At 35.5% G+C, this 22,623-nt stretch overlaps 2 protein-coding genes across 4 annotated transcripts; one reads left to right on the top strand and one right to left on the bottom strand.

Annotated features, from left to right (window-relative positions):
* Positions 1-1,219: 1,219 nt before the first annotated feature.
* Positions 1,220-5,633, bottom strand: LOC130993798 (uncharacterized). Of its 3 annotated transcripts, XM_057918842.1 has the most exons (5): positions 5,467-5,625; positions 4,639-4,765; positions 3,523-4,553; positions 2,212-3,070; positions 1,220-1,504 (listed from the first exon to the last, which is right to left on the bottom strand). In XM_057918842.1, exons 3-5 carry the CDS (start codon positions 4,489-4,491, stop codon positions 1,458-1,460), a joined length of 1,875 nt encoding a protein of 624 aa, XP_057774825.1. In that variant the 5' UTR covers positions 4,492-4,553; positions 4,639-4,765; positions 5,467-5,625; the 3' UTR covers positions 1,220-1,457. The 3 variants fall into 3 exon arrangements, with proteins under 3 accessions (XP_057774825.1, XP_057774820.1, XP_057774829.1); XM_057918837.1 differs by lacking the exon at positions 4,639-4,765 and having other exon boundaries at positions 5,467-5,633; XM_057918846.1 differs by having other exon boundaries at positions 3,523-4,765.
* Positions 5,634-17,250: 11,617 nt separating this feature from the next.
* On the top strand, positions 17,251-22,597 carry LOC130993811 (somatic embryogenesis receptor kinase 2-like). The gene is made up of 11 exons (XM_057918849.1): positions 17,251-17,859; positions 18,589-18,721; positions 18,849-18,920; positions 19,890-20,033; positions 20,254-20,325; positions 20,411-20,482; positions 20,566-20,678; positions 20,879-21,010; positions 21,095-21,436; positions 21,512-21,906; positions 21,995-22,597. The coding sequence occupies exons 1-11, from the start codon at positions 17,760-17,762 to the stop codon at positions 22,310-22,312; spliced, it is 1,893 nt and encodes a 630-aa protein (XP_057774832.1). The 5' UTR covers positions 17,251-17,759; the 3' UTR covers positions 22,313-22,597.
* Positions 22,598-22,623: the final 26 nt, after the last annotated feature.

Here is a 22,623-nt window from a genome sequence, read left to right as displayed (position 1 = left end):
TATTTTTTTAAGCGAAATTAAATTGTTAGCAATGTATTACATTCGGGCCGGTCTTGCATGCGGCGTTCGCACTCCAGTGCGACGGGTCCGCCCCGACCCGCACCCGACCCCACCCGTGCTCAGACCCGAAATTCTGAATCCTAAATTATTACATTTGTTTATAATAATTATTACTTTTAATAAGCATGAAATATACATTTGTTCGCACAAATGTATACTTATATAAATATAGGTATTTACCTTCATTTAATATAAAGTATTATATTTTCTAAACCCTAAATTCTATAAACTAAACCCTAAACCCTGTAAACTAAACCCTAAGCCTAAACACTAAACCCTAATAGGAGTATTTACTTTTAATAAGCATAAGATATACATTTGGTCGCACAAATATATACTTATATTAATATAAATATTTACCTTCATTCAATATAAAACATTATACATGTCAATATACATTTATATGAACAAATGTATATATTATGTTTATTAAAAACAAATGTAATAATTAGGAGTATGGGTCAAAACCCACGCGGGTCAGGGTTCCGAGTCAAGAGGGCGGGTTTGGAGCCGGGTCGACCCGTCGCACACCTGTGCGACGGTCGCACCCAATAATTGGCGATTACATTCATATTCAAATGTATTGCTTTAAAAACTATTTTTGTGAGAAATTATTTCTGTATTTAAGTACATTAATAAAATATTATTTTCTCACAGATTAGTTTTTTTTTTTTTTAGAATTCTCACAAGTCAGTTTTAAGCATTATAGTCTAACTCATATACGGTGCACTCACCTCAAGAAAAATACCTAAGAAATACTCCCTCATCGCTAAAAAAATACTAATAGTTTTGCCATTTTAATTTTTAATACATTCATAAAAAAATACTACTAAATCATTTTCATTAATAGATACTACCCTACAAGGCTACAACACATTAACATCAATATATCACATTAACATCAATATATCAACTTATTTACCATTTTACTAATTCTACCACATGACTCATTTCTTCAATCACAATACAATTTTATTTTATTTTTAGAATAATTAACTATTTTTATTAACACAATATTTAATGATATTTTCCCCACTCATATTACATTCAATCATTTTTATTAAAATCCGTAACGTTCTCTTATTGAACTATTTTTTGAAAACGGATAGAGTAGGAAATACAAGAGTTCTCAAGTTTATGGATATTTGGACAAAATCACTCAATCCAGGCAAATAAAAAGACTATTAAACTTGAAATCACACCAAAATTTATGCATTACACAAAAGAATAAACTAAGAAATAAGTTACATACTAAACAGAGACCCTGATCAGTTTCCCAAAGGAAAACTATGATACTAAAAAACAAACAAAAATAAATTTTAAAAAAAAAACAATAAAAAGAAAAAATGGAGAGAGAGAGTTTATTTGACAATACAACATAAAGACTGATCGATTGATTATGCTTCATCCTCAGAAAGCTGCAAATTGTAACCTTGCTTCATGTCTGCATCATTTTAAAGGAAAGTTTCAGTGGCATCAGTATTCAAAAGGAAGGAAGCAACTATTTGTAAATTTCAAGCCTGCACTAGTGATTATTGAGAGGCGAGATGTCGATTGATGACACTCGGATACAATGCACATAAGAATAATCTCGAATTTGAGGATATAAATCAGATGGATACTTGCTGCAACTGTATCTTAAGCACTAGAATTAAGGGCACTGCTACGATATATGAGAGGAAAAAAGAGACGCTCGTGATTGATGTAGAGGAGAAGCTCTGTTTATGATACAGTGTTATGAAGAGTCATCTCATTATCTTACTGAACGCCGCAATAACACCTCCAGCTTACATACTTCCAAAACAAAAACTAAGCATCGTTTATACACTAAAAAAACTGATTACATGGGCACACACTCATTAAAAGACTAAGTTTCATCCATCAGGCCACCATGAAACTTGGAAAGAGAGACTTGCCTATGGCGGCAAGCAAATTATGCACACTAAGAGAAGAAAGCAGCCCCCTTTATTCTTACTTTCTTGGCTTAGGCTTTTCAAATTTAAACTGAAAATCATATTCATAACTAGATGAGGTGGAAGCCACTTGCACCAGCATATGCATGAGTTTATTTAGACCACATCGATTTCCAGTTTATATAAACTAACAGATATTGATCTCAAAATATTCAGGTAAGTGTTTGGAGTAAGGTACCTTTCTTTGAAGCTTTAGTGACTCTATCTTTTCTCCTGATTTCGCTCTTCCAATTGTCAGCCAATCTGACCTTTTCATCATCTCCCATTTCGCTTTCGCTTGCCGTTTCCCATTCGGAATCATCAGTCTCTTGGTTGCAAACATCACTAGCACCACCTTCACAGTGGACACCTCCGTGTTTAGCAGCAGCATCTTTAAATAACCAAGCAGCACGTATTTGTTTCTTAACAAATCGCTCGGCATACTCAGGAACCTTATTTTGCCTTGAGGGTGCATCATGATCAGTCGACTGTGAGCACTCATTTATGTACAGAATAGCATCCAACAAGCTCTCTTTTGCAAAACCAAGCATGTCATAGGCTTGCGCTCGTCTCCACAAGCTTTTCGCATGAAGGTTTACTGGATTTTGAAGACAGAGTGCTCTGGTAGCGTCACTTATAGCAGCCATAGGTTGCTGCAGTAAGAGATTACACTGGGCTCGATTACTGTACAAGACTATCCTTTCCTTTTTAGACCTGATTGGGCACAAAGCCAGTGCTTCTGAATACTTCAAAGCAGCACCGGAAATGTCTCCTGATGAAAACAAAGAATTTCCTTCCAATTTAACAACTAAGGCAGCTGCCTGTTTGATGTGCAGATCCTCTTTTGGCATACTTTTTTCCCATTTCAATCTTTCTCGTGAGTTTAGCAACTCCTCGACCTGTTCTTTTGCGTGACTACTGATTGAATTGCGGCCTATCCCAGGTGTCTGGATACAGTCCTGAAGCACATTAATAATTGAATCTCCAAGCTTCTTGTGCTCCCCTAATGTAGTTATTTCTGCGAGGTCGAGTAGTGCGGGCAGGGCTGTATCGATCACCTGCAAAACAGTTTCGAGGAATAAACACAGCTGTGACTTGCTTTCAATTCTTTCCCTTTCTTTCTGTGGCAGAATGAAATAGATAATGTGGTTTGACATTTTCAATTCGTAATGTTCTACTGAGAGTGTGGAAAGTTGAGATGGCGATAGATAAACTTCCATTCAAGAAACTGATTGTAAATCAACTATACAAATGAAAAATAGTTACTTTTGGTTTCCAACTACCAATCGCAATAATTTGGCACAAACCTCACCATCAGTTGAAATCCACAACATCTCATTCTATACATAAGGCTTCTTGTATTTAGTTAAAACAGTTTTAGTTTCTCAAAAAAAAAAAAAAAAAAGGTAGCTATGTAAATCAATCATACAATACAACGTTCAACTATAAATGGATCTGCAAAATAAGCATAGTAAAGTGCAAGTAGCAGTATTCAGAAAGGAACAATTACCTTATGGCAGGTACTTGGATCTTGAAGCAACCCAAGTAGACAGTCAATCGCCATATATTGCCAGTCATCCGATGATCGTGCTATATTACACAGGGCGTCTATAATACTAGGACAGGTAGCCACTGGACCCCTACCCAGTTTATGATGACAAATTGTCCGCAATAACCCAATTCCAGCAGGCGAAGTTTCATTAACCAGTCCCCCCCACATTCCAGGAAGCTTTACTAAAAATTCTGGTTTGCATATAGTAGGAAGAAATTCATGTTTGAAAGCAAAGCAATTGATTAGTTGAAGAGACCAGCACTGCAGCTGACTAGCCCATTCCTCAGCCTTCCTCGACTCCATCTCAACACCACCCATGCCACGTGTAAGAAGATCACAGTGATAACTAAGCCTCCTGTCGACATACTGGTAAAAGTGGGTGTAAACGATTTCTAGTGAACTCGCTGCTAGCTGCATGGAAAGCTCCAGGATCTCCCCATGGCTTGCTAGAGCGGGGAAGGTGCTGGCATACGTAGCTAAGTGACCTAGAGCTCGTACTGCCACTCTCTGCTCAACCCAAGTTAACCTTCCTCTCAGAAGTTCAACCAATGCTGGGATAACCCCCGCATGCACAGCCATTTCAGCAAACTCTTCCATGTTCATAGTGTATGATCCAATTATGTGTGCTGCATAGTAAGGTATATATATATTCTGGTCATGAGATAACCAACGGCGATTCTTTAAGCCCTTCCAGATGAGTGCTGTCATGCATTCGAAAATTCCGAGCTCAATAAACTCAGGATCATTAGGATGTGCCATTGCTGTGTTCCAAAGGCCACTGATAGGAAGAACTTGACTATCATCATCCTGTGAAGGAAGTTCCCGGAAGAATTTTAGTACACTTGCTCTGCGCTTGCTTGGGTTCCCTTCCTTCATTACACAGAAGAAGCACCCAGGATATGGACAGTCGGTGGTTAGTTTATCCATGCTCGTCGTAAGATTAACTATTTTCCCCAGAACTTGCAACTAAGTCCACATCAAGCTACCACCTGAGACAAATATGCAAGTGTCTTTATTGGTGTATCAAGCACAAAGCTTTCAACAACTACAACTAATATATCTGGTGGTTATTACACATTGTGTTGTTTCTAAGCAGTTAACCCATCAACCAATGAAGAATCTTTCTTATAAGTTTGCAAGGCTTTCACATCATACAAGCATGTAACTTGACTCCACTCCTCATCCAGTTTGCTTTACCAGGCTAGCGACGGATCATAATCAATTTCATTAGGAAACAGCTATACATCCTGATCAAGATAATAACTTTAAAAAAAAAATCACAAAATTATGTGCATTACTAATACATCTTTGTAGGTCACTCTTCACCGGAGATATAGCATCAGCTCCAAAAATTTGTAACATTGCCAATCAAATAATTCTCACAAGTATGTAGAATGAAAACAAGCATACAGAAGCCAGAGAAATTTCGTGAATTTTCAGAAATTTAAGTCTCCAACAAAAGAAACCTAAAAGTACTAGGACCCCAGATCATTTGTTTTGTGAATCGAAATGTAAACTAAATACAATTGCCCTAACAATGATAAACAGTTTCAAATTTCTGGAAAAGAAAAGGCAATGCAAGAACTACTGACTCTCAATTTCCAAACGGATCTGCTAAAAAATAAAATTCACCACTAACAAAAAAAAAAAAGAAACTCTTCTCACTTAACAGGAATAGTAATATCAACAAATAAGTCGACGACTGAAATTTGTGCGCGCGGAAACACACCCAAAAAAAAACGCGCACTGCGAAATGAACTATGAACACTTAAAACGCAAGCAAAAGAGCTAAAGAGCAAAATAGCACAATAAAAACAGAATTGAAAATAGTGATTAGAAGGTAGTAGCACAAAAAAAATCAGAACTTTGAAATACAACAAAATGGAGATAGATTAAACGGACCTGAGAATTTGCGAGTGGTTGATCTGGGGAGGTGGGAAATTCCTCCTTTTGGGTTTCTAAATTGCAATTTGTTTACGAGCTGATAAATTTGATTCTTACTTTGTGGAAACTTTTTTTGGGTGTTGTTGGTTGGGACAGGGAGTGTGAGTGAATAGAGTCAGTGAAAATTTCAAAGATGGGTCCCTTCAAATTTAATTGCTTCTATCCTCGGTAGTGAGGGTCCCACCCTGTTAAATTCAAAGATGCTGTAATAATACTTTTAATTTTGGATTTCAAGTTATTAAACTATAATGGGAAAATGTGCAAATTGGCCCCCGAAGTAGTAGCCCCTATAGCGTATAACCCCTCTTACTCACTGTGTGTGCAACTAAACCCCTAAACTCCGAGAAAATGGTGCAAATTCCCCCCTCTGACTAACGGTTGTTAACAACGTTAGGTCAGAGGGGGGAATTTGCACTCTTTTCTCGGAGTTCAGGGGTTTAGATGCACACACAGTGACTAAAGGGGGGTTTTACGCTATAGGGGCTACTACTTTAGGGGCTAATCTGCACATTTTCCCTTTTTTAATTAACTCTCATCTCTCTCATTCAGCCCTCTTTCTCTCTCGGTCACTGCACCGCCGTTAACGGCGGTTGAATCACCAAGTTGTTGGATCATCTTTTTCAGCAACACAAACGATTAATTCAATTCCAATTCCAATCAAATCGACTTTATATAGAAATAGCGAAAATAAGGAGGTTATGATCGTTACATTGTGAGAGGCGTCAAATTTGGCGATGGCGCCGACGCCTTGCCAAACATCACAAACTCGCGAAGCATCGGGGCGGCTGGCTTGCTTTTGCGGCGCGCGTTGTCTTTTGTTGAAGCAAAGCACAGAGGACGACCACAAGTTTGAGAGAGAGCAGCCGGTGGTGATGGGGAGCGTGCATGGCGCTCTTCGTTCGAAATTCGAGCGGTGGAGGCAGGCCGGTGCTAAGGTTCAATCCTTCGTTCTCTTCAGAGGAGAATCGAGCAGGAGGCGGCTCTCCGGCCGGGTGCGGCTGCATTGGAGCCATGGATTGGCTGCTTGCCGGCCTTTTAGCAGCGGTGGCAGAGATTTCGCCGTATTTGAGATAAAGAGGTGACTCCTCATCGAGAAAAGCTAGGGCTCGTGATCTGTCACAGATTGAGATAGAGAGCATGCGGTGGGTGTCGTTGGCGGTAGGCGGCCGGTTTGCCGGATATCGCGGCGGCGATTTCGGACGGAAGGGGAGAATTAGGGCTTGCCCTTGACGTTGAGCGTGTGTAGCCAAGAGAGCTCCGGGGTTTAGGGCCCAGGAGAGAGGGAAAGGGGCGACGCCCTCGGCCAGCCTCGCCGGAGCTTGAATCAGCGGTGGCGGCGATCAGATTTTAGAGGAGGAGGGCTCCCTGTTTTTTTGTGCGTGACTTTTTGAGAGAGAAGATAAATGAGAGATAATTTAAAAAGGGAAAATGTGCAAATTGGCCCCCGAAGTAGTAGCCCCTATAGCGTATAACCCCTCTTACTCAATGTGTGTGCAACTAAACCCTTGAACTCCGAGAAAAAGGTGCAAATTCCTCCCTCTGACTAACGGCTGTTAACGATGTTAGGTTAGAGGGGGAAATTTGCACCCTTTTCTCGGAGTTCAGGGGTTTAGTTGCACACACAGTGACTAAGGGGGTTTTACGCTATAGGGCCTACTACTTCAGGGGCTAATCTGCACCTTTTCCCAACTATAATTACAATATTTATGGAGTATAGTATTTTGCATCTAAATAAAAATCATTTTTTTAAAATCATGGTAAAGACCTACCACAATGTAGTACAACATTAATTCTTATAAATAAGTATAGGATTTTCTTTAACGGAGATTGTTACTCTCTTCATCCCGCGAATCTTGAGTTTATTTTTTTCGACACGGGAATTAAGAAAATACTCCCTCCGTCCCACGAAGCATAACCCAATTTTCTTTTTGATTTGTTCCACGAAGATTGAACTGTTTCTAAAAATGACAAAAAAAAAATTACACTTTATTCACCTTTTCATTTTTTTCACCTACCACACTTAACACATAAAATATCAATTTCTTAATTCGTGTGCCGAAAAGAATTGGGTCATGCTTCATGGGACGGAGGGAGTAATATTTAGTGTGGTAGGTGAAAAAAATGAAAATGTGAATAAAGAGAATTTTTTTTGCCATATAAGGAAATGACTCAAGACTCGTGAGACGGCTGAAAAAGGAAAGTGACTCACGATTCGTGGGAGAGAGAGAGAGTACATATTAAGATAACAAAGAATGATGAATAAATTAATAAATTATATGAATAAATCAATATAACTCATGAACGGATGTATCTATTTAATACGGTGAAAATTTTGTCCCCTTTAGTATTTAAATTCAGATAAAATTGTTTGATCATACGAAATGTTAATTTATTCGAAAAAGTTATTGACTAATTCGATTTATTTACACGCATTCTGTATTATCTAAATATATACGTATTTTTTACGAAAACTTTCTATATATATAGGGGTTCATTATAAGAAATATAGATTTAAATATTTTACATTATAATCTTATTCTTCTTAATAATTATATTGAAAAGAATTAAGTTAAATGAAATGGAACTGAGAAAATATATAAGTTATGTTGCACAATTTATATTGGGGCAACAAAAATTTTCAAATTAATAAATTAGAGTTTTTCTTTACTTTAATTAATACTTAGAGTTGGTCTTGATAAATTAAGAGGTTGAGGGAAATTGGAGCTTGAGGGGCAACTAACTTGTATATCAATTTGGGCCCTTTTAAATGGTTTAACCCTATGCGTTGGATCTCGTGGCTTTACATCTCAAGATAAGCTAAGAGTTTATGAAAATTTAAATATTTTGTTTGTTTTCCTTTTCTTTTTTTGCTCTTTTTTAGGTGTGGAAATACTTACTAGTTACTACATAATAATGTCTTCATACTTGAAATTTAAAGTTTCTTCACATAAACACCTGCAAAATTTAATTGTCACAAAAAAAACTGTACCATACTATATCGAAATTAAATACTTTATTCAGCGACATTGGTTAATTTGGAGCCTCGTAGCATTTGTCGAAATTTATTGAAGTCATTTACAAGTGATTGCTACATATGAGTGTATGGGTGTGTAGCGATTCGTTGTTCATCGCAAATGTGCATAAAGCTAAACTATATTTTTATGTAATTAATAATTCAAAGTCAAAAGGCAAGTCAATTAAGAGGTGTTTGGTTGAACTTATAATTTTTTAAAATAATTTATAAGTTATATAGAAGTTTATAAATTCATTCAAGTTGTTTGATAAAATAAGCTCATAAATAACTTATAAATTGTAAAAATTAATCCAACTTTAATGGAAAAAAAAATAACAAACACTTTCAAGTTCGTTTCTCTTCAATTTTTCTCTCTACCACAAAATTCTCTCTAACACAAAGTTCACTCTCTAAATTATAAGGTCAATTATTTAAACACTTTGATATTAATAAATTTTTGAGAAATTATATTTTATTCTCTCAAAAAAAAAAGAAATTATATTTTATAAACTCTTAAAACATCTTACACTTCTTTTGAAAAAAAAATCTTATAAATTATTAAAACTTACAAACTCTTTAAAATAAATTTAGGCAAAGACCCTTTTAATCCATCTTATATCACACTACTGCGCGCCTAATTTTGGATCCTATTATATACTCGTATAGCTATTATTACAGTATAATGTAGCCTATATAGATAAAAGTGCTAGCAAAATGTATTAGAGCATCCGCAATGGGGTTCCTTGATAGCCTACTTGATAGTGGTTGTGTTATTGAGTAGGTAGTGCTGCATTGGGGTTCCTTGATAGCCTATTTGATTTTTTTAGTTTTTAAAAAGGAGAGAGAAATTTTTAAAGAGGAGAAGAGAATTAAAAAAAAATAAAAATTATCGAGCATACTCGATAACTCGAGTAGCACTCACTTGCAATGCCTACTCGAGTGCAATACTCGAGTTCGAGTAAGGCATCGAGTACCCCCGTTGCCAATGCTCTTAGTTAATATCAGTGCGCGCTGAACAGTTTTCTGCTAATAATATTGTCATGACTGAAATAAAATATATATATATATATATATATTTATTAATTACAATTAACTCGTCTAGAATATGTATAGAGATTTTAATAATATATTTGTATGGATTGATATAGGATATATATAGAATACAATCAATATCTTGTTTTTTTTAGGGGAGACGTATTATTTGAGTTTGCTGCTCAACGGAGAAACTAGGGATGTATACGAACCGAGCCGAGCCGAATACCTGTAGGCTCGGGCTCGGCTCGCAAAATTTTAGGTAGGCTCGAGTTCGGCTCAAGCTCGAGCTCGGCTCGACAGAATAATATTAAGTTCGAATTCGATTCGTATTCGGTTCGTTAATTATTCGTTAGAAACGAGCTCGAACTCGGCTCGAATGTGGCTCGATTTTGGAGCTCGATTTTGGGGGAGGGGCCGAGAGGGATTTCGGGTGGGGGAAGGTCCGAGACTGGAGGTGGACGGCCGGACTGGTGGGAAAGCGGCTCAATCACAGCAGATGGGGGAAGAGAGGACTCCGATCTGGAGAGGTGGAGAGGTCAGAGCGGCGCCGCGCTGGGGGTTAGGCCGAAATGGAAGAGAGGACTCCGATCTGGTATATATCTTGTATAACAAAAAATTATCTTATATAACAAATTTCAAACTATAAAAACTTATATAAGTATCTTATATTAAAGACATCTTTATAAGTTATACAAGTATCTTATAAGTTAATTGACTAATTAAGTTGTATTTAGCTTATATAACAAATATTAAAGTATAATTAATAAATATTAATGTATTAAAGACATCTTTATAGGTTATATAAGCATCTTATAAATTAGTTGTATGATTATATATATATATATATATATATATTATAATAAATTTCAAATTATAACTTCTATGATTAGTTATAACTTATAAGTTATATTTTATCTCCCAAAAATATTATAAGATATGTTTATATAATAAGTATATACTAAAGATATAATGTATAAAATATGATTAGTATTATACTAAATATGTCTAATTATATATATCTTGTACAAAAAATTATGTTATATAACAAATTTCAAACTATAAAAAGTTATATTTAAGTATTTTAAAAGTTAATTGACTAATTAAGATGTATTTAGCTTATATAATAAATATTAAATTATAATTAGTAAATAGTAATATAAGACTATATAAGTTATCTTCTTTTAGAATTAATAAAACAATTAGAAATATAAGTATATATAACTAATTAATATTATTATAATCATATTTCTAATTAATGATGAGTTATAATTTTTAATTTATTTTTAATAAATAGATACTATGTAAACTCACTGAAAATTATTTGTTTTAACTATTATAATTATCTTAATTATTCAGAAAATGAAATATATAAAATTAATAATTTAATGAACCTATTCGCGAGCCTATTCGCGAACCTATTCACGAACCTGTTCGCGAGCCTATTCGCGAATATGTTCGCGATCCTGTTCGCGAACCTATTCGCGAGCCTATTCGCGAATAGGCTCGCGAATAGGTTCGAGCCGAACATATTCGCGAGCTCACGAACCGAATATGTACAGGCTCGAGTTCGGCTCGATAATTTTATCGAGCTCGGATTCGGGCTCGAGTTCGGCTCGTTAAGAAAACGAACGAATTTCGAACGAGCTTTTTTCGAGCCGAGCTCCGAATAGTTCGCGAGCGGCTTGGTTCGTTTACACCCCTAGGAGAAACCAATAACAACTTCACACATGATAATTTGTAAGAATCCCCTCAAAAAAAAAACTGTAAGAAGAATAAATAAATAAAACAAATTGATGAAAATAAATATTAATTCTTGAACTAATAATAGCACACGTGGTAAGGACCACCGGCACTTTATAAATACACATATATGATGGCCAATATTTTTATAAAAATATGGAGTATATTTTAGAAAATCATGTAAGGATATATTCGAATCTAAAATTTTTAGTTTTAGAGAATAACAATTTTACTATTAGATTAGTATACATGCACTATATGCCGACGAGGTTTTATTTACATGACAAAGTCGAAGCACTGAAAGACTCTTATTTATAAAAAGTCTTAAGTTCAGTTTCGTCTGTGTGCAATTAATTGTCTCGTCTTGTGTGGATGATGGTCCCGTCTATATATGATTATTTTTCACATTTGTGCAATATAGAGATCTCGCCTTAATTATGTGATACCTACCTTTTGCAATTAAAAATAAAAAAATATGTAGACATTAATGATGGCCATCTATTATGAGGAAGTGTTTCGTATGTACTAATTACATTCTCATTTTGCACATAAATTTTAAAATTTTTATTAAAATTATTCAACTATTAATTTCTTCTCATTTTACATATTTGTCCATTTTTCGACCAAACTTTGGGCCCGAAATCACGTCGTTTTTATCCAGCTATACATTACAACGTCGGTTATATTTATGCCACGCAAGCATATTCATGTCAAGTGAGTATATTTAAACTATGTCATCACGATGAAAAATGAGCAACGATGCAAAATGAGAAAAAATTAATAGTTGAATAATTTTAATAAAAATTTTAAAGTTCGTATGCAAAATGAGAATTTCTTGAAAGTTCAGTAATTTATATGCGATTAACCCTAAATTTAAATTGAATTAATATTATATAAATTATTGAACTTTCAAAAAATCTCATTTTTCACATTAACTTTAAAATCTGTAATAGAATTACTCAACTAGAGTATTATTTTTTCTCATTTCATTATCTCATTCATTTTTCGACCAAACTCAATGTTAAAGTAGCCTCTTGAAATTATGTTATTTCGCTTATTTTATCTTTTCATAAATCGACGTCATTTTAATAATCGACAAATTTGGACAGAATTTTAAACGACTAGTTCATCATTAAATTTAGCCAAAAAATAGGTGAAATAGCAAAATAAAAAATACTCCTTCCGTCCCATTACAAATGTCCTACTTTCCATAATGGATGTTTTATTACAAATATCTCATTCATTTTTTGACAATATATTCTCTCTCTATACCTAATATTTAAATAATTTCCAGCAACTTTATCTACTTTCTACACATTTCTTAATTTATGTGCCATCTACACATTTCTTAATTTCTGTGCCAAAAAGTAATGAGACATTTATAATGGGACGGAATGAGTAATATAATTATCAAATATTTTTACTATAAATTTTAAATTTTATGTAGAATTTTTTTGCAATTAACTATAGAAATTAGAAAGTATTAAAAAACTACTTAGATTATCAAATAAAACCATAAATAAGATAAGATACGACAAACAAGTTTTTTTCTGAATCTCTCTTTTTCACCCGTAAACGGAATATTGACTAGGATACGTGTTGATTTTGGACATCCCATCACTTTCCACGCTTCATATTTTAATTTAGGATATCACATTGCAATATCAACAAACATGTTACTTTCTAGACAGTTTTCAGATAGATTTTTGCCTAACATTGTTCCCCACATACATTTTATTTAGATTTCTTAGCTATTTATTTATTTAAAGACAGGATATCATGTGAAAGACAATTATTACGTACATTTATATAAGAGATAAGTGTATTTAACCACATAAATCTTTTTTCAAATTATAGTTAATTTTGGGCAAATGTGCATATTAGCCCCCGAACATGATACCCCTATAGCCTTAACCCTCCCAAAATCGGTGAAGGCGCGTTGACCTCCCTGAACTTTCGAAAAAATGGTTCACTTAAACCCCTCCGTTAAATGGAGGGTTAAACGCCGTTTTCTTTTAATTTTTTATTTTTATTTTTTTTGGGTCGGATTGAGCACGATTCAGCAGACGTTGACGCCAGAGGCGTCCGCCGTCCTGGCCCAATCCATCGCGGAGGCGCGCCGCCGCAACAACAGCAGCCCCAACTTAAAATTAAAAATAATTAGTAGTATCATTTTCGAAGTTCATTATTTGAGTTAGTTTTTTTTGTTGCCAATTTCTATCAATAAAGAGATAAAAGGGAGTTATTGTTTTCTTATGCACACAAGATATTTCAATTTAAAAAATATTATTTGTTCCTATTAATTTTTTAATCACTAAATCGCATACTTCATTAGAGTTCGAGATTATTAAACAAATTAATCTAGAAGAGTTCGAGATAGAGGCGACGGTACAAAGGCAGCGCCAAAGACTTAGGATTTTTTAAAAGAGAACAAAGAGAGTGGCGCGTAGAGTGAGAGAGCCGAGTAATGGAGTGAATGATTAAAGTTAGGGCCGAGTAGGTATAAATTAAATAATTTAATGAATTTTAATTAAAGACTAATTATGTTCTAAAATGAAAACAGATCAATGTTATTAGAACAATTTTAAAAAGAAAACAGGTCAAGATAAGTGGGACGTAATAGTTTATGGAAATAGAATGATAGCTAATGTGTACATGTGTCATGTGTGTGGTTATAGCCTCATGAAACAGTGCGATAAAATTTGATTAATTAATTGGACGAGTTCTATATTTAGATATTTCTCATATTATGTTCGGTTAAGATTCATTATGAAAACGGCATTGCCTATGTGAAATACAACGTTATATCTATGACAAGCTAATGTAGAATACAATATTTAAAATAAATTATCTTTGTAAAATTGATTCTATTGGTTCTTCTGCTATTAGTGGGATTGACCTCCCAATCTACTTTTTCAATTATTATGATTGTCGATTGAGCATGCCGGAGTGACTTTACTTATTATTCAACTATAATAATTAGACGTTAATTTCAAACTTTATTCACAAATAGAAGCTATAAAAGAAATGGAGAAATGCGAAAACAATTATTTGATCTATCACATTAATATAGCCTGAATTATTATTCATTGTTTTTCCTTTTTTTAATATATTATATGATTTAATGATAGAGTCAGACGATTGCCCAACGATGATAACCATGTCAAATGTTGCAAAGAAAAAATGGGTTGAAGAGATGAACGAGAAAGACTTTCCCGCATCTGACAACACTACATATCCATGAATTTTATTGCATTAATCAAATGTACGTGGTTTTTCTGATGAGATTAGGAGGGTCCTTCATGAGCATTGCCACTGCTTTTCTTCCGTTGTTCCCTTTGAGTTTTAATTAAGAATGTTTTAACGAAGTTTGACTTTTAGTTTGCGTTCCGTGCTCTTGAAGGTTCTTTCAGGTTCTCTCCTTTTTTTTTTTTTTTCGTTATCAATAAAATTTGCATATCGATATTACATGATTTGATTTAATGAGAGTAATTTTGTCACCAATACAACGTGATTAGTCTATTACAAAATTATAAGGTTTTTCATATATAATTACAAAAAGAAAAAACATTTAGACAGTATAATTAATTTCAATAGATTAAATTGTCATTATTCGTTTCATCATTTGTCAGAACCAACACTGAAAGTATCACCTATCCATACACATGAATCCCGCACACACAAAACATAAATATTTGCAGCAGCAAAATAACAAGGAAAGTACTGCAGAAAGAAACGAATAGAGCACAACGATTGTTTACCCAGTTCGGTGATAAAACACCTACGTCTGGGGGGCCACGCCCAGGATAAATTATCCACTAGTGAATATAAGATATACAAAGGACTTACACGACAAACTCACAAGCTTTCTAGCCTCTATATCTTCTCAAACCCTCACAACGATAAATAATTGAGAGACAGACAACAACCAACTCTCTAAGTGTGAATGACACTCACTCACCACCTACACCCACAAAAATATCAATCACCAACAGACTGGTGAAAGCAACAAACGAATAAGATTCCACTACCCCAACAGATTGCTCAAGAAAACAATGAAAAAGCAATCGAACAAGATCACACAAAGATAAATAGTACGATCAGTATACCGTTGATAACGTAGGAACATTACATTTTGTGACGCATACAATTTGACGTATAAATATAAAAATATATGATAATACTTCATCCATCTCAATTCAATAGGCCGTGTTTCCTTATTTGAACGTCCCAATTCAATAGGCCACTTCCTTAAATGGAAAGTCAATACTTAACAAATATGCTCATATAATTCATTATTTACATCAAATGTCATTGTACTTTACACATAATTATATTTTTCTTATTTCTCTCCTACTTTTTGGACACACATATATCCTCAACAAAAGTTATTTTCTCTCTTCTATTTTATTATAAATTATTTGTTTCTTAACATCGTACCCAAGCTTTGTAACCTATTGAATTGGGACGGAGGGAGTAACTTCCAACACAAACAAGCGAGAACCACAATAAAAACACAGTTTATACAATAGTAAAATCATGAATTTATTAAAACAAGAGGGAACATTTAAAATACTCATTTAATTGGGTTATATGTTACTAATTTTCAAAAAAAATATACATTAAAACCCCTTGATTTTAAGTGAAGGAAAAAAAAAACGTTTAAATGAACCAAATTTTGCGTAAAAATCAGTGATATATGTTTCGACATTGACCTTTTGAAATGTATTTTGTCGGCTAAAAAATATTTTAGATTGTCAAACGTCAGCCGGCTAATAGACTAACCGATTGACTCAACAAACTAATAGATTTATCTATTGATAAAATATATTTTGAGCAATCAATGTTAGAATATCACCGATTTTCACGTAAAATTTGTCACATCTACTAACTTTTTTATCCCTTCACTTAAACTTGAATATTTTCTATATATTTTTATATAAAAGAGTAGCTTCCTCCGTCCCACTTCACTTAGCCTAGTTCTTTTCGGCACGATTATTAAGGATAGTAAGATTGTAGTGCAAAGTAATGTAAAATATGTGTGTTGACATTTATTATAGTGAAAACTTATTACTCAAAAAGAAAAATGGCCAAGTCGGATGGGACGATCCGAAAAGAAACTAGGCCAAATGAAATGAAACGAAGAGAGTATATATCTATTATTTCTTCCATCCAATTTCAATAAATCATATAGCCTTATTTGGATGTCATATATCAGTATCATACTACATAAGTGAAGATTCAATATTATAACAAAACACCTACATTAGCGTACGTCATGGGCAGTGGGAGCAGAGCATCAGTGAGATTGGCGGCTTCTGGCGTGGTTCTTTGCCTTTCACATATCTTGGCATCCTAATCTTTCGTGGTTACCGTCCAGCTTCTTACTACCTTGGTATTCGTAAGAAGTTGACAGATAAGATTCACGGATGGTCTCATCGTCATCTCTTTTTTTGGCGGGCGCCTGGCCCTGATTCGGAGTACTCTTAGTGCTATTTCCCTCCACATCATTCAAGTTATGGAGCCTTTACAAAGTGTTCTATGGGACTGGGAATAGTTGATCGCTCGTTTCTTTTCGGGTTCTGTAGATGAGCAGCGGAAGATTCACTGGATTAGTTGGGAGCAGAAAGTGAAAAAGTGAAAATATGAATAAAGGATAAATTTTTTTATCATTTTTAGAAACAGATCAAATTTCGTGGAATAAACCAAAAAAAATTGAGTCATACTTTATGGAACGGATGGAGTAACTGAAATGAATAGTATTTTTCATTTCTATTTGTTTTGGAAAATATACCCTCGTACAAAATTACCTCTTTTATTCTATTTCACTATAAATTACTCAATTTTTTGATATTTGTGTCGGAGAGGATTAAAAATGGAAGCAAAAGAAAAGATTTATTTTGAATAAAAATAAAATGTAGGGTGACAGACACACAGTGAGTCACAGTTATTAGCGCGAAGCCTTTTTGATGTATAGTCGAGGGGCAGGTCGGGCAGGTCCCCACCGTTTCGGGCAGCTCTCGAGATCACTGGTCAGTGGTCACAGGTCATAGCGAGGCGAGCACACACGCCCAAAAAGAAAGCTAATCATACTTATCCCACTCTACTACTTTCTCTCACCTCGCACCAAAGAGAGAGAGAGGGGGACTCTCCACAAGTTTTTGAAAAGAATGTTTAGAGAGCCATTAAGTTGCCGAGGAAGATATACACTACACTGCAGAAGCATCCAACCACAAATTTTTGCGCACATTCGAAAATAGCCCAGCATCACTTTCTCTTTTGTTGATTTTCTTGTGTATTGTCATAATTATTGGGATTGGCTTCTTGATCTCTAAATGATGTTGGAGTTGTTGGGCTAAATTAGGGATTTTTATCCTTCTTTAAATGCTGTGCCTTTATCTATTTGGATCTGAGGCATTATTATCTCGTGAGCTGGTGGAGCTACCATATCTATCGCATAAATATGTATGTTTTTTTGGTGGGAATGGTGAAAAGAGTGAGCTTGGTGATGTGGCTGATGTTGCTGCTCTATCCTTTGAAGTGCATTTATGCTAATATGGAAGGTTTGTGTATTTTAATGCTTAATTGTCTGAATGTTGATTTGTGATTTGTGATTTTCTTTTGCTTTCAGATTATAGTTTGATTTTTTTGTTTTGATCCTTGGATGCTGTGGTCTAGATTTTGACTTTCGTCTTTGTTTGGTTCATAAAGTTTGAAGCTTTTGTGGTTTTCTTGAATGTGGGGAATTTAGTATTTTGTTTTGTATAATTGGTTGCCTTTACTTTTAGGATATGCTTTCCAGAAAAATTTCATTGGAATATCTGAAGTGGTTACGGAAATGCTGTTTTTGTGCAATCTTCCTTTTTTGTTAGCTTGCTATGAACAGCAATTGATAATGTTCTGGAGCTGACATTTAGTTTCCACAGATATCAGATATGCATAGATGACTGCTATTTTCGTCGTATAATTTGATTGAATCTTTGGTTAGAGCTTGTAGTAAGGAATATGAACTTTTCTTGAGGCATTCACATTCTAGCATTACTTATCAATGAATTTGTGCCTTTATGGAAAATATGCACACATTTCTGCTGAACTCGAGTAAGGGTTTGCTTTTTGTCTCCCGACTTAGTTCAACTCTGAGTGCTTCTTGTGGAAACTTGATTTTGCTCCGGTGCCTTTTAGAACTGATGGGGCTTAGTCAAAGTCTTGATACTGATCTTATGGTATGATTATTACTTGTGGCATCTGAATTTCAGGTGGTTTTTTTCTTATATAAAAAAATTATTGTACAGGTGATGCTTTACATAGCCTTAGAGCAAACTTGGAGGATCCTAACAATGTGCTACAAAGCTGGGACCCCACGCTTGTCAACCCTTGCACATGGTTCCATGTTACGTGCAACAACGATAACAGTGTAATTAGAGTGTAAGATTATGATTAGTTGTTTTATCTTCCCATTTTCACGGTCAGTTCCAGTTCCTTAGGTAGGTTCACATTTAGTTTTCTAATGGAACTTCTAATCTAACTCTCTTTTATCAATTTCTGGTGTCAGTGATCTCGGGAATGCTGCTTTATCGGGTCAATTGGTTGCACAGCTTGGCCTGTTGAAGAATCTGCAGTATCTGTATGCCATGTTCATTATTTGCAGAAATTTACAGAACTGAATTGGATGATTAGTTTACTGTGATTGGTTATGCATGAAACAGAAAAATGTACCACTGACTAATCTATTGACATGCATTAGTGTTGCTTCAAAGTAATTTTGGTGTCGGAGGTTTTTCATTTTATTGCAGTATCTTTGTATTTTGTTTTCCAACGATGACTTCTACATGCGTGACTCAAATGAATTTCTGTGTAACTTTTATTTGACTATTCAATTTATTCCTCATGTATACTAGGACCTTCTTAGAGAAGTGAACTGGATAGAAACACAATAAAACTTTATCTAACAAAAGTAAAGGGTTTTCTTCCCCTTGAAATTTCCTTGGTCGTTAAATGTCTAAAAATAACATATCTTGCTGTATAATCTCAGAGTCCTACTAAGTGCTTTAGGCATCCAGAAATATAAAGTAATTTGAAATATTCCTTAACTTGTTTCCTTGAATAGATAGTGGAACAAGGGCAGATTTGAAGCTTGATTTAGCATTTAGTGATACTCTTAGACATAGAAAGTAGTGAAATAAGTAAAGCTTCACAAGGCATCCTAGTTGAGGTTGATCTGGTTGTGGGGAAATTTGAACTATTAAGTCAAAAAATTGGAAGATGAATAATCCTGTTTTGGTTAAAATGCTTGAAAACATGTTACTTGGCTGTTTTGTAGATCTAATACTAGGTAATATTTGCCTATATTAAATGTCTTCAATTTTATAATATTTAATTTTCAGCATCACTACCAGAAAGTACTCCTGCAGTTAAAATATCAATCATACATACGCATGCTCAAGTCTTGCAAAACTGCTGTATGAATATGTAGATATATGCAGGCATCATAGATTCATAGTCAAGACATCTAAATTTGTCATGTTTTCTTCAAATGGTTCGCCTTTTGGCATTACATTTTATCTTAACTGTTTTTTGTTTTTTATGATGCTAGGGAGTTGTACAGTAACAACATAACTGGGCCAATACCAAGTGATCTTGGAAATCTTACTAATTTGGTGAGCTTGGATCTGTACTTGAACAGTTTCACTGGTCCCATTCCAGCCACGTTGGGCAAGTTGTCGAAATTACGATTCCTGTGCGTTAAGTTATCCTGGACTAGCTAATATTCATACAAATTGGCACTTATGTTTACTATGTTCATAGGCATCTTTATATTCTTTTCTCAGAACACTAGAAGAATTCCAATTTGATGTCATGCATTCTCCAAATAATTTAGTTTCCTGTGCATTGGTATGATGGCTTCTGCAGTATAAAAAATCTTATTGTTAACTGGTTTTATGTCTTTGTAAGGGTAGCCGGCTAAACAATAACAGCTTGACGGGTCCCATACCTATGCAACTGACCAATATCTCGTCACTTCAAGTTCTGTGAGTACTCAATTTGAGTGTTTTATTAGTGCAGAATATTTATAGGAGTGTCATAGCAAGTGTTTCATTTCACTTTCTTATGCAGGGATCTATCAAACAACCGTCTCTCGGGGGCAGTTCCAGATAACGGTTCCTTTTCTTTGTTTACACCCATAAGGTACTTTGGTGTATGTAATGGCACGAATTCCGATTGAAACCTCATCCGTATTCATTTAAATCAAATGTAGTTTCCTTTCACAGTTTTGCAAATAATGTTGACCTCTGCGGCCCAGTTACTGGACGACCATGCCCTGGATCACCTCCATTCTCTCCACCCCCTCCGTTTATTCCACCGCCCCCAACTGCTTATCCAGGTTGTTCCCAGTTTATCGTCTGTTTATCTTGGCTGGAAAACGTGTCAAAAAATTTAGCACATTCACTTACTCTCTAATCTGTGGCGTTCACTGCCTTTGTGGTTTCATTTTGAGTTGACGCATTTTAGTTTGTTTAATGGAGAATTTGGCAGTAAAATTGTTATTTGTCGTTCTTTTTAATTTTACTATTGTAACTGCAGGAGGAAATACTGCAATGGGAACCATTGCTGGAGGGGTTGCTGCAGGCGCAGCTCTACTATTTGCTGCCCCTGCCATCGCCTTTGCATGGTGGCGTCGGAGAAAGCCAAAGGAGTATTTCTTTGATGTTCCAGGTTCTTATTTTGACGATATAATTAGCTTCATGTTAAATTTGTTTAGCTCCTAAATGAATTGATTTTGGTTGCACGACTCTGCAGCTGAGGAGGATCCCGAAGTCCATTTGGGACAGCTTAAAAGATTCTCTCTACGAGAGCTGCAAGTTGCGACCGATAGTTTCAGCAACAAAAACATTTTGGGCAGAGGTGGCTTCGGGAAGGTATATAAAGGACGACTGGCAGATGGCACACTTGTTGCCGTCAAAAGACTTAAGGAGGAGCGAACGCCTGGTGGGGAACTCCAATTCCAAACGGAGGTCGAGATGATTAGTATGGCCGTGCACCGTAATCTTCTGAGACTGCGTGGGTTCTGCATGACCCCTACTGAAAGGTTGCTCGTATATCCTTACATGGCTAATGGAAGCGTCGCATCCTGTTTAAGAGGTAATGTGTTTTAAGCTGTGAGTATACATGAAGCTCGACTAATCAATACATGACTAAATGAATCGCTGATTGTAGAACGGCCGCCAAATGAGCCACCACTCGTTTGGCCCGCGAGAAAGTGCATTGCTCTGGGATCTGCCAGAGGATTATCTTATCTGCACGATCACTGTGACCCGAAGATCATTCACCGTGATGTGAAAGCCGCAAATATATTATTGGACGAAGAGTTTGAGGCGGTCGTTGGAGATTTTGGTTTGGCGAAGCTCATGGATTACAAGGATACACACGTGACCACCGCTGTTCGTGGAACTATAGGACACATAGCTCCCGAGTACCTGTCCACCGGAAAATCTTCAGAGAAGACCGATGTTTTTGGATACGGCATCATGCTTCTCGAGCTGATAACGGGGCAGAGGGCATTCGATCTTGCTCGCCTTGCAAATGACGATGATGTCATGTTGCTCGATTGGGTATATATATATATATATATATCATCCCTCTCTCTCTCTCTCTCTCTCTCTCTCTCTCTCTCTCTCTAAATGTGATGGTGATTGGCAGGTGAAAGGGCTTCTAAAAGAGAAGAAAGTGGAAATGCTGGTTGATCCTGATTTGCAGAAGAACTATGTGGAAGCGGAGGTGGAGCAGCTAATACAGGTGGCGCTGCTGTGCACACAGAGTTCTCCGATGGAGCGGCCCAAGATGTCGGAGGTGGTGAGAATGCTGGAAGGCGACGGCCTTGCTGAGAAGTGGGACGAGTGGCAGAAGGTGGAAGTGCTCCGGCAGGAGCTCGACCTTGCGCCGCCTCATTCGACTTCTGATTGGATCCTCGATTCTACTGAGAATTTGCATGCTGTTGAATTATCAGGTCCAAGATGACCTTCATTCCAACAAATTACTAACTCTCTTTTTTTCCTTTTCTTTCTTTATCTCTTTTTTTTTTTGTTAAGAAAAAGTTATTCCCCATCACCCTCTATTAGGTATATTGAATGGGAAAAGAAAAGAAAAAAAAAAGTAACAGATTAGGGATTTTGGTGGGAGCATATTGTGAACTGTATTTATTCTTTGTATTTGTGCATAGCACTATGTAGTGTAGTGCCCAACTATTTTGGTGAATCACAATTCTTGTAGCTATCTATTATTTATTTATTTATTCAGCGCAAATCCTTATATCTCATCACATCCCATGC

This window comes from Salvia miltiorrhiza, chromosome 1 (assembly GCF_028751815.1).
Source record: "Salvia miltiorrhiza cultivar Shanhuang (shh) chromosome 1, IMPLAD_Smil_shh, whole genome shotgun sequence".
Taxonomy (NCBI): domain Eukaryota; kingdom Viridiplantae; phylum Streptophyta; class Magnoliopsida; order Lamiales; family Lamiaceae; genus Salvia; species Salvia miltiorrhiza.
The sequence above is the reverse complement of the archived record's forward strand: the minus strand, read 5'-3'. Positions and strand labels throughout refer to the sequence as shown.

Coding starts and splice junctions, on each gene's coding strand:
- LOC130993798 (XM_057918837.1), bottom strand. CDS start 4,491: ATGGATAAACTAACCACCGACTGTCCATATCCTGGGTGCTTCTTCTGT. Junction 3,071..3,522: donor ATCCAAGTACCTGCCATAAG/GTAATTGTTCCT, acceptor ACTGTTTTGCAG/GTGATCGATACAGCCCTGCC. Junction 1,505..2,211: donor CACTAAAGCTTCAAAGAAAG/GTACCTTACTCC, acceptor AAAATGATGCAG/ACATGAAGCAAGGTTACAAT.
- LOC130993811 (XM_057918849.1), top strand. CDS start 17,760: ATGTATGTTTTTTTGGTGGGAATGGTGAAAAGAGTGAGCTTGGTGATG. Junction 17,860..18,588: donor CATTTATGCTAATATGGAAG/GTTTGTGTATTT, acceptor ATTATTGTACAG/GTGATGCTTTACATAGCCTT. Junction 20,483..20,565: donor TCTTTGTTTACACCCATAAG/GTACTTTGGTGT, acceptor TTCCTTTCACAG/TTTTGCAAATAATGTTGACC.